Source organism: Natator depressus, chromosome 27 (genome assembly GCF_965152275.1).
Source record: "Natator depressus isolate rNatDep1 chromosome 27, rNatDep2.hap1, whole genome shotgun sequence".
NCBI lineage: Eukaryota > Metazoa > Chordata > Testudines > Cheloniidae > Natator > Natator depressus.
Window position 1 is genome coordinate 11,828,532 of NC_134260.1, and position 12,477 is coordinate 11,841,008.

Genomic DNA, 12,477 nt, shown 5'->3' on the forward strand with positions numbered 1-12,477 from the left:
AATACAGCTTTGAAACTTTATTATGGAGAGGAAAAATGCTGCTTTCCCTTTATTTATTTTTAGTAGTTTAGGTTTAACACAGTACTGTACTGTATTTCCTTCTTCTCCTTTTTTTGTCTCTGCTGCTGCCTGATTATGTCCTTCTGGCTCCAAAAGAGGTGTGTGGTCGACTGGTCAGTTCCTAACTCTGGTGCTGGTAACTCTGATTAATGTCCTAATAATCTAATCCAGTGTACTCTAATAGCGCTCCTTACAATATGCTTTTCCAGTTACAGCTTTACTGTTTAACGTCAGGATATCCTTACACAATGGATGTGAAACTCCAAGGGGGCAATTTTCCTCCCTGTTCCCCTGGCAAGATGCTTTTTCTAGCAGGTGCCAATGGGTTAACAAATAATTATTTTAGCTTTTTAGGAGCCAATGCATGCCAGACGGTGGCGCTGGCCGTGCCCCTATCTGTCAAGAAGGAATTGTATAGATAATAGGATTTGGGGAATGGTCCTAGCTGATCACTCCGGAGATATCCGAGCTGACTGGGGTGGGCAAGCATTCCGCGTTTTGCACACACGTACGGATGCACACTTAGATTCCTGATCAGTTTCCAAGGGGAAAGAAGCTAAAGGGAGGAAGGAGGGCAGAAGAAGAAGAAAAAAGCTCCCTACCCAGTCAGGAGGCAGTCCCTGAACCTAAGATTTTACACAGCTTCTACGTAGCCATGATTGCTGTATAGACTGGAGAGCTTGTATGTGTGTGTGTGTGTGTGTGTGTGTGTATGTGTGCCTATGTGTGTGGATGGGAATGTGCCACCCTCCAGCGCCTGCCTGAGCCCTTAGCCAGCGCCTGGCTCTGCTTGATTGTCTCCTGGCAGGAACAATGTGGGTTTGCACTGGGGGTCCCAGACCCCTGTCCCCGCCTGTGGAAAGCGTGTGAAAGGCAGCTTTGCAAGAAGAGGGCAACGCACGGAGGAGGAGGAGTGTGTCCCTAGCCGGAGGAGGGGTGGAAAAAAGGAAGCCCTCATGGAAGTATGAAGGAGATGGTGGGAGGCTGCTGTGTTTGTTCTGACGAGAGAGGATGGGCAGAGAACCCGCTGGTCTATTGCGATGGACACGGTTGCAACGTGGCTGTGCATCAAGGTAAGGCAGGGAGGGGAAGACCCCTCTCCCCAGCGCCGGGCTTTGCTTGTGGGGAGCGGAAAGGGTGTGGGGAGAAGGGGGGGGAGAAAAACCCCAGATCCCCGCCCCCCTCCCACCCCGGCCTGTCCAGGCACAGAACAGCGATGGGAAGCTCTGAGCCATCCCGAGCGGGGGAGGAAGGGGTGGGGGAGAAAAATGGGGGTGTATGTGTGTGTGGGGGGGCTTTGTTTTATCCCTATTGTTCAAAATAACGGTATTGTTCATGGGCCCTGCTGCGATGTCGGGGACTATGCCCAGGGGGCGGAGCAGGGGGGCAGGAGTAACAGCGGTTTGGGGACCCTGGTGTGTGTCTACACGGGGGTGGGTGTGCAGGGGTGGGGTGGGGTGATTTTTGGTTGGGGGGGCGCTAAGTGGGGAGTGGGTTCTTAGCCCCGGGTGCTGTTTTTTGGGAGGGTCTGCAGAAGGGGGTTCCCCAAAGCAACACACCACACAAACGGGAGCCTCCCGGTTGTTTACTATTCGCCGTTGTTATTATTAGGAGCGGGGTAAACTCTGGGAGTCCTTCGCAGAGAGCAGGGACCTCTGGCTGCGTTTCCCCGGCTTCCTCCCGGAGGACTGTGTGTTTATTAGTAGGGACCCGGGGGGACATCTGTGGGGACAAGATCTTTAGGGAAAGTGTCTGTGTGTGTGGGGGGGGGATCTGATGGGAGGTGCAGACCCCCACTCTGGAGGCGGGGCAGGGGTTTGCAGAGGTGACAGAAAGGCAGGGAAAGGGACCGGGGCTGGCTGCTTTGGCAGATTATTAACGTGGGGGTGGGCGGGCCGCAGGGTTGCGAAGGGGGTTAAAAGACCTCGCTTGGCAAGTGTTTCTTCTGCTCCCTGCTGCACATGGCTGGGTTATTAATGCCTCTCCGGGCTGAGTTAACCCTTTCGAGGGGCAGCACCGGGACCCTCTCACAGGCTGGGTCCTGCAGGAGGAGGCAGCCCCACTTATCCCGCCCCCCCCCCCACCCCCCAGTAAGGATTACAAGCATTTGTAAATGACTTTACATAAAGGGCAGCACACACACGAGCTGGAAATGTTGCCCTCCTCAGATCTGTGGGAAATAGCTTTTTAGTGGAAGTCCAGCAGAAGGGGAGATGGTGAAAAGCTGAAGAAGCATAAGATTATCATGTGATTTTTGTTTAATAATAGAAAGTATCCTGGTCTCACTTGGTGTCTGTCTATCATCATCATACATAAACCAGTATCTATCTATCTATCTATCTATCTATCTATCCAGTGTACTGCCCTAACTGCCCCAATAACAAGGAGGTGAGTGAAACCAGACAATCACTACACTCTCCAATGAACTCACACGTCAAAATGAAAAAAAAAAAAAAAAAGACAAAAACAGCCTTTCACCCTCAGGCAAACACTTCTCCCAAGGGATCACTTTGTATCTGAGCTCTGAGTCCTCCTCAAAGGAAATCTGCTCAACACTTTCAAAAGCCAAGCCTGGGAACTTAAATTCGTAACTCTGCTAGACACCAGAAATCATGGACTTAATAAAGACACCAGATCTATGGCTCATAACAACAATCTGTAACCCACTAAGCCTCCTTTATCCTTTGGGGGAGGTTTAGGTTGGATATTAGGAAAAACTTTTTCACTAGGAGGGTGGTGAAACACTGGAATGTGTTACCTAGGGAGGTGGTGGAATCTCCTTCCTTAGAAGTTTTTAAGGTCAGGCTTGACAAAGCCCTGGCTGGGATGATTTAGTTGGGGATTGGTCCTGCTTTGAGCAGGAGGTTGGACTAGATGACCTCTTGAGGTCCCTTCCAACCCTGATATTCTATGATTCTATGACATCAGCGGTGATGACTGCCCTCTTCACCTTGAATGGTCTCTTGCAACATGTGTTAACTCCTTATCTGTTCCACCTTGTATTTAGCTGTGACGCTCTCAGTACCTTTCCCAGACCTGAAGAAGAGCTCTGTGTAAGCCCTAAAGCTTGTCCCTCTCACCAACAGAAGTTGGTCCAGTAAAAGATATTACCTCACCCACCTGGTTTCTCTTTATCATACATAAGCCAATATCCATCATTATCATACATAAGCCAATATCTATCTATTGTACCCCAATATTTCTTTCTCTCTTGTTCTCTTTCTTTCTAGACTTTCTTATACAGGTTTCTGTGACTGGGAGGTTGGGCATTCCTCTGTGGCGTATATGCCATGCTCGCACCTGTAATAAGAGGTCATTTGCAACCAGGCGAGCAAGGGGAAGTTAAACAGAAGAAGCAGAGCTTGCAGGGGAATTCTCCTCACAAACAGATGCAGTGCCTCCTGTCATAAAAGAGTTTATTCCAGGATGCCTGTAATGATCAGTTAGCATGTAGCTGGTCACTCTGAAATGACACTGGCTTGTTGTTTTAATGTCATTGGTGTCATTCTTCTACTTCCTATTTTTGTAATACCAGAAACTTGAGGATATTTTTCTTCTCTACTGATTATTGGGCATTGGCATCTATGCCTTTCTCCTTCCCCCCCCACCCCCCCCACCCCCACCCTGAACATTAACACATATGCTTTTAATTGGTAACTAGGACAGTTCCCACTTTTACAGTGCTTTATGATTCTGAAGTGTCTTTGTTTACAAGCCAATGCAATGATACTGGGACTTTATACGTTTACTACTTGCTGCAGAGACAGCAGAGCAGGCACAAAACATTGTTTTGGTAGGACCTACAAAACCACTTTTGAGTTTATAAAAGTCTGAGTCATCAAGTAGTGTATAAAGTATCATACAACCTAGATATTTAGACTTGGAAGACTTACCTCCTTCAGGTTATAATAATTTTAAGGGACATCCTATTTGATATCCAGAAACCTTGTCACTCTCCCTTAGTATACTACCTGTGACCATGGCATTTGGATATGATTTTGGCATACTTTAAATTTTCTCTTCCAAATAGAGTTGCTTTGTTAATTTATCTCTTTGTGCTTTGTGCGCAAAGGTAAACCGTATTTATTCATGACTGCATGAATAAAATAGAGCCAAAAATGAGCTTACTTTAAAACTTCACATTAGAGCTGGTCAAAAAATGGAATGCAATTTTTGGTGAAAATTTTCCTTAAAACATTGTCCCATTTTGTAACTCAAAATTACATTTTTCAACAAAAGTGTCATAAAAATGCAAATTAAGAACATTTTCAACTCTGGTTCATGTACAGTTTATATTTTCTTTCTTTCTCTCTTCTTGTTCAAGCAACAGGCAGGGAAACTAATAATGTCTTCAGCTGAGTGCTTGCCTCTGGCCGTAAGCTTATTGCTAAAGATGGATCCAAGGCACTCCTCTGTCATTGCTTTTATATAGTTTCTATTTTCTTATGTGTATGCCTTGGCTCACCCTGGAGTGAGCCAGCCCTTTCAGTTTAACTCCACCACCCCCGTTCCCCCCGCCCCCCCGCCCCGGCTCACATAAAATCTCAGGCATTAGAGAAATGGCGAAAACTTATTGTGGTCCTGTCCCGTCTTATCCCCAGGGAACATCACATGAGTGCTTCCGGCATTATATTTTCAGATGCTTTGTCCAACCTAGTTTCAATGATGGGGACTCCATTCCAATTGTCAGCTCAGCTTTGAAGGTTGAGTAAGGAGGATGTAATTTGTTCTTTGCTGACGGGTCCCTACATCCTAGTTGAAGCAGGAATGACCATACCCCTGTCTTCTCTTTGCTTCTGTTGCTTTAAACCCACATGCATCCTTCCAAAGTCAGCAACATTCTCTTAAAATCCAACAAGTACATCCCTTGATGGGTTAGAGAGAGGCACTATTGTTGAAGGAGGTAGGGCATCCTCAAGTGACATCCCCAGTCCTTGGAAAGGGTTATAATGGCCAGGATGTTGGATTGCCCCATGGCAGAAGGGAAGCAGGCTGATTATAAAGGAGAGAGCTTCTGTTCACACAGAGGGAGCTGGAGACCATCAGTCATGCTGGGAGAGCAAAGAGACGGGAAGATTCTGATAAGAGCAGGGTAAATATGAAGATTTCCTGGATGCTAGCTGGAGGCTGTTACATTAAAGTGGAGCTTGTTCCCCACATTGGTCCAAAATAGCCCAGATTTGGTGACCTTCCTGGCATGCTGAAAAAAGCATCTCTTTCATGGGGTTTTTGGAGAGGGCTAAGGGTATGCTTCACAGTGATGAAGAGATAGAAAAGAGATTCTATAGTTGTCTGGCTGGCAAAGTTCCTGGTGAAACGATTGCTTTAATGCTGCTATAATTTTACTCTATTATTAATGATGGTTAGGGCACCCCTAGAGCCTTGGATAGGAGTCTTTTTAATTATTTTAAATCTAAATAAAGCAGAACCTGGTGGATTTGAAATTGACTGGGGATTGTGGGAGTCGCCTCTCCACTCCATTTAGGCCAGATTTTCCAATGAGCTCAGCTCTCATTCAGGCCAGATTTTTCAGAAGCTTTCTGCATGTTGGGTGCTGACCTCTTCTGAAAGTCTGGCCCGAAGTGTCACAGTGGAACTGCTGAGTACTTTGGAAAACTTGGTCCCTTATTCAAGTGCTGAGCTCAGCGGAAGATCTGGCCCCAGTTGTGGATCGAAGGAGAATGTTCCCTACCTTTAAAACCCTCCTCTGCAGCCTAGAGCTAGCTGCATGCAAGACAGCTGCTATGGTCCTGTGGCAAGGCCTTAGGTTTGAGAGCCAGACAATCCTGGGTTTTATTCCCCACTCTGCTAGTAAGGCAAGTCAGTTTGCTGCCTTGTGCCTGTGTTTACAGGGTGTACAGCCTGTGTTATGCTGCAGGTCAGACTAGAATTAGATGATTTAATGGTCCCTTTGGGCCTTCAGATTGACTCTTGTTTTACAATGCACTAGGGTCTGCAGGTCTGACCAGAGCCAGAGGATGTTCTACAACAGATTTGTGAGGGTGGGAGAGAGAGGTGGGTGTATTGTGTTGTCTGGTGGTGGGAGTCGGGAAGATAAGCTGCTGTTTAATTTTAATTTTTGCTCTTGTAATTTAGGTCTGCCTGCCTATAGTTTTGGAGAGGCAGCCCCCCCCTTTTTTTGTTTGTGTATGAATCTGAATAATTTAAACAAACAATGAAAAAGCCAAATTAATTTTCTCCTGCTTCCCCCTCACAGCTTGCTACGGAATCGTCCAGGTTCCTACCGGACCCTGGTTCTGCCGAAAATGTGAATCTCAAGAGAGAGCCGCCAGGGTGGTGAGTACAAGTCACACCTGTCTTTACACTGACTAGATTATTCTGTTCCCCTTTTACTCCCCAGGAATGGTCCAGTGGGGTGGGAAGTGGAACTCAGGAGATGTGGGTTCTTGTCCCAGCTCTGCTGATAACCTTAGCCAAGTCCTTCAAATGTTCTTCCTCCTATTGAAGTTTAATATGATTTGAGTGCCTAACTCCCTTTGAAATTCCCTGCTTGATTTAAATCAAATCCATCTTGTGTAGACAAGGCCAGAATCAATATAAGCCAGGTTTAAGAGTGCCCACGCAGCCTTTTGCACTGATTTAACTACATTCTTTTAAATCACTGCTTTAGTTAAACTAATGTAGACAAACCCTTGCTATGTACCTGTGCAGCACCTATCACAGCAGGGCCCCCAGTCTCAGCTGGGGATTGTAGGGGTCCTGGCAATACAATTATAGCTGTTTCACAGGTGGGCACACAGAAGTGAAGCGAGTTGGCAAAGAGCTCAAGCTAAGGGCTTGTCTATACTGCAAAGTAGTAAGTGGAAGAGTTAGGAAGAGAACCCATGTCTCCTAGCTTGCAGACCCCAACTCTAACCACTAGATCCCACCCCCTGTTGGAACCAGGACTGCAAACAAGACCTTGACTCCCAGACCCCGCCCTGCCTCTCTAACCATTGGGAAATACTGCTTTTATATACACTGTGGTAAAGAGTATGGAATGTGCCTGAAGGTGGTTTTATCTCATGCAAATAGTTTCCTAACAGAGGGTCAGGACAGGAACGGTAATCTGGATTTCACGCCCCTCCTCCTCCTCCTCCTCCTCCTTGCCCCTGCGAGGGAAGGACACCCTGCTGTGTTAGTTACAATGCAAACAGTGTCTCAGCTGAAATAATATACATGCACATGCAAGTCCTCCTGTGGGGGGCCCCTCACCTGTGTGCCTGGTGAGGACTGTAATGTTTCAGCAGGAGACTATGCCCCTCAATCTACCTTCAAGACAGCAGGAGAATAATGGCCCTGCAGGTGGTTCCTCTTTTAACTCACCCTCAGTGAAATCTGTTGGACAATGCATAGTGGGTTTCAGTGATGCCATTCATTCATGTGACATTCAATCCTGGCTCCATAATAACCAGAGAGTGATAACCTTATTTCCTAAGAAGAGCAGGGGGTGACTGCCTAGCTAAATCTCTTACCTTATGTGTGTTAGACACTAGCAGTCCTAACAGCAGATGCACAGATGGGTAAATACCTAGAAAGAGTCTAGTCCTTTGATGTAGGAAGCTGTGCATCTGGTGATCAGTGAGGGACTGACTCAGCTCTTGTGAGTTCTGTGCTGAGCTCTGCTAGCTATTTACTATGTGGCCTTGTATACCACAACACAGTGGATTGGGTAGTACACTAAGACCTAGAAGACGTGGGTTGTGTTCCTGGCACTGCCAGAGGCTGGCGGCTTTGCTGTGCCCTATTTTCCTCCTCTTTAAGAGGAAACTTATCTTCCCCTGGGTAGCCTTGGTTGCAAAATTCTGCAGTAGAAGTGCAAGATGTTTTTAGTATCCCAGTGATATGATCCATTGGCATCCATATCTCACTTGCAGTGATTGGTTCTGAGCTGAACTCCACTGAGAAATAACAAGTACCAAGGGGTAGCTGTGTTAGTCTGTATCCACAAAAACAACTAGGAGTCCGGTGGCACCTTAAAGACTAACAGATTTGTTTGGGCATAAGCTTTTGTGGGTAAAAAAACAAAGTTTTTACCCACAAAAGCGTATGCCCAAATAAATCTGTTAGTCTTTAAGGTGCCACCGGACTCCTTGCTGTTTTTGAGAAATAACAGCCAGCCTCTAATAAGGTTTTGTACTTGCATAGCTCTCACCATATGAGAATCTCAAACCACTTTATAAAGATTAAACATTACCTCCTCCAAAAACATGAACTGAATGAATATTTATAGCCTCATGTTACAAATGGGGTCACTAAAGCATAGGGAAATATATGACTTGCCCAGGGTTTTAAAATCTAGATCTTATGATTCCATACCCCTGCTCTGACCAGACTCCCTCAAGCTGGGAAGAGAATCCAGGAGTCCTCATGCCCAGTCCCCTGCTCTAACCATTAGATTGTGCTCCCCGCTCTGAACTAAGATGAGAATCTAGGAGTCCTAACCTCTAGGCCCCCCTGCTCTAACTTTTAGGCTCTGCTCCTTTCACAGAGCTGGAAGGAGAACCCAGGAGGCTAGACTAGAGACCAGGTTGGTTGAATGTAAGGAAGAAGAACTGCTAATCCCTACTCAGAACCCCTCCTCAAATTCGCAGGTCCCTAAAGGATGCTATGGACATTAGTGTGCTTACAGTAAGCAACTGAAAACCTATTCCACTTTGTAATCAAATTGTCTGGGAAGCCCAGTAAGCTGCAGTGGCCCGGAGGGCAGCTTTAGCTGTCTTTTAGAAGCAGGACTATTAAAAGTCTTGTGTGGGACTGTTAACCCCTCTTGTTATGATCAGAGCTTTGCTAATCGCATGGTGGCAGAGACACTTTGATCTAAGGGTTGGAGGGAAGAGTGTAGGGGCCTTTTCAAGTGCAAATTTCTTATTACAGGGCTGCAGTTTACTCTGTTCTCTTTGGGCTTTGCTGGGGTTTCCATGCAGATCATGGGAGCAGCTCTCCAGTGCCCTCCCTGGGAATCCCAGCCCAGTCAGAAGCAGTGTATTCATATACCAGACCAATACCCAGTGTCTTTCATTCTTGTGCCGAGGGGGTGGGGGGCTGACTGCTGAGTTCCCGATGGACTCTACCATTTCTCCCCATGTTTCTTATTATTTTTAATATTATTTAGCACTGGTGAAAGTTGCCGGTTTGCCAACCCATGAGACTTGAGTCTCTTATTTATCCAGAGAGCAGGTACAGCATAGGCCAGGAGAGCAGAAGCTTCCCAAACTCTGCCCATGGCCGGAAATTTCTCAGGCTGTTTTTATATTATATACACATATTAATGTGTATTGCACTAGAGATCAGAGACCAGGGGCCCCTGTGATGCTCGCTGCTGCTCAGTCACAACTACAAGATGATTGCAGCGTAAGGGTCTGATTCTCCATTGCCATGCAGTCACTGTCACCGGAGCAAAGTGGGTGTGAAACATTATCAAATCGGAGTGATAGGCTCAGACACCTAGTTTGCACTGGTGCAAAGTGCATGGCGATACAGAATCAGGCCCTGGTGCAGCTACCCTGTTGCAAACCCCTCCTGTAGACACAAGCTTGCTCAGGTGCAGTATGATTTCCACTGTTTTGAAATGGGTCTAATCTGCCCTGGGGCAAATTGTGTGTGTCCTACCAGCGTGAAGCACATCTGCACAGTGGCTCGCACCCCAGTGTACAAGAGAGCTTGAGCCTATAGAAGAGGTTACCTCCAGGGGGCAGAGAGGAGTTGGGTCTCCATGGCCCCTTCAGCTACAGATGTTTTTGCTGAGAATGCCAGTAAAGGAGCAATTGTTTGTTGCTAAATGCGATGATGGTTTTTCTAACTCAGGACACTATCCCACTGAGGAGTGGAATCTCTAGAGCTTGTAACATACAGCAAACCCAAACAAGGGCCCCACATCCATGAATGTTTATTCCACTAGCCCCTCCACCCCCACCCAGATCACGTTGATGGCCCCCATAATTACAGCTGGTCATAAATTTACCATGGAAACTTTTTTTGCGGGGGACAGAAAATGGCTTTTTCGATAAAATGGACATTTTCGCCAAAAAAGGGTCAGTTTTTCATTGAAAATTTGCGGGGTTTGGATTTTTCATCCCAAACCTGCAAAACATACAAGAAAAATGTCAAGAAAAATAGAAAATACATTTTGTTTGCCCTTAATTTTTTCATGGGAGGAAATTTTTTTTTCTCCTGCCGCCTCTTTCCACAAACATTAGTGCGAGGTTGGCGGCACAAGTGTGCCAGCATCGGACACGCTCCTGGGAATACGCATTTGCTGTAGAAGCCACACCAGTACTGAAAGCCATCTTGAAATCTCATTGTGGGTTGGGGTCATCCAACCAGGGAGCAGGAAAAATACCATGTGAGCCATCTCCTGTCACAAATAGTCAGATACAAATAGCCAGCAACACAAAAAGGTGTGGAAAGAATTAATACTGGGACTCACCATCTGCTGTGAGGTGCTGGGTGGATCCTCTGTCCAGGGCCGGGTGCGTTAATGAGTCTCCACTTCCATTGTCCCCTGCCGCCATTTTAATTAGGGCAGCCAGGTGTGTGTTATTGAGCCAGTCTCGGTCTGTTCCCTCCTGGCTGCTTCCTTTGCTGGAACTGCAGGGGGCTGGATGGGTCTGGGCAGGTCTTGCCTCCCCTCACAGCCGGAGGGCATTTCCTCAGCCCCATTTGGCTGCAGCGGCCTCCCTGGTTGTGGGGCTCCCTCTCCTGCTTCCGGAGAGGCTGGTGGAGATGGGAAGCAGGAGTCTGGTGTGAGGCAGGGATGGTCCTGGGGCTGGCGGTGCTGTGGAGAGGGTCCGGCGTTAGTTGGGTCTCGTCTTCTCCCCGTCTGCCATGGCCATTTCTCTCAATGGGGCCAGCCCCCCTCACCGCCACAGTGCACTGCCTCTGGGGCCAGTTCCTCACTCTCTGGGGCGGCCTGCCCCTTTCCCTTCTCCACACCAGGCATCCTACCCTCGCCCACTGCGGCCCCCCAGTGACCGGCTGAGGGAGGATGGCGAAAGGTGGGCGGCGGGGGGCGCGCTCCAGCCATTGGTCAGGAGGAGAGCTGGGGCGGGGCTCCCTTTGGAATTCCAGCCTCTGCATCCTGGCGAGTCCGAACCCTGCAGCCAGGGTGAGCTCCGGCCCTGGGCAGAGGGCCTGCTCAGAGGCCGCGCACCCCTGCCAGCACTGCCAGCCCCAAGCATCCAGAAATAACGAGCCAGGCCAAAATCACCCGATTGGCTGAAAAATCCTGAACATTTGAAAACATGTTTGGGTTCTTTTTGTTTGCCTGCTGCTACTTGAGTCCTGGTTTCTCCACAACCACAAGGGCCAGAAATTGACTTAAAAAAAAAAAAAGAAAGTAAGCTGGGAGTTTAATGTAATTCCATGACTACAGGAGCTGGCACGTTAACATCAAACATCGGGAGACTTGTGATAAATACTCGTGTGTTGGGAATGGTGCTGGATTTTACACTCGGAGCGGTAGCCGCTGAGAGCACTTTATGACCAACCCATATTGTGTGAAATATCTTCCCATAAAACCATTACAGGTAAAAAAATTGGTCCCTGATAAACCATGGACAGAAAAAGGTGCAGGATTTTTTGAATTCATAGTTTCCTGCGGATGCTTTGCCCATCTTTGAGCTGAAACCCTCCAAGCTCATTTCACACGGTCATTCATAACTCTTGGGCCCAGAATTGTAAAGGGCTTTTAGGCATCGTCACACTCAGCGCAGCGAGGCCTAACTGATTTAAGAGTCTAAATCTCTTTTTCAAAAGGGATTGAACCACTTAGGAGCTAAGATTGCATTGACAGCTGATGGTATTTAGGTGTTACAACACTGACCACAGCAGTGCCTAAATAGCTTTAAAAATCTGCTCCTCAGTCACTACTGACCGAGGCTGGACCAGTGACCTAGAAATGAAAGATTCTGTATCCCCTGAGCTAGCTTCCTTCCACCAAGTGTATTATCACAATGAGGCAAATAGACAAGTGACCCTGACTTAGATCCTGAGCTTGTGTGAATCACCATAGTACCACTGAAATCAGTGGAACTACACTAGTGGTTCTCAACCCCTGGGGGTACGCAGAGGTCTTCCAGCAGGTACATCAACTCACCTAGATATTTGCCTAGTTTTACAACAGGCTACATAAAAAGCACTAGCGAAATCAGTACAAACTAAAATTTCATACAGACAGTGACTTATTTATACTGATCCTTATGACTATACACTGAAATGTATGTACAATATTTATACTCCAGTTGGTTTATTTCATAATTATATGGTAAAAATGAGAAAGTCAGCAATTTTTCAATACAAGAAGGCTGTGACACTTCTGTATTTTTATGTCTGATTTTGTAAGCAAGTCGTTTTTAAGTGGGGTGAAACCTGGAAGTACGCAAGACAAATCAGACTCCTGAAAGGGGTACAGGAGTC

At 47.0% G+C, this 12,477-nt stretch overlaps 1 protein-coding gene across 3 annotated transcripts in view; it reads left to right on the plus strand.

Moving 5' to 3' along the window:
• Positions 1-700: 700 nt before the first annotated feature.
• MLLT6 (MLLT6, PHD finger containing) overlaps positions 701-12,477 on the plus strand; it is a 70,272-nt gene continuing 58,495 nt past the window's right edge. Inside the window, exons 1-2 of one of the 3 annotated variants that reach the window (XM_074940917.1) lie at positions 701-1,133; positions 6,278-6,357. In XM_074940917.1, the coding sequence (XP_074797018.1) occupies positions 1,025-1,133; positions 6,278-6,357 (189 nt within the window). In that variant the 5' untranslated portion in view covers positions 701-1,024. The remainder of the gene's footprint in view (positions 1,134-6,277; positions 6,358-12,477) is intronic. The other 2 variants (XM_074940918.1, XM_074940916.1) reach the window with 2 other exon arrangements.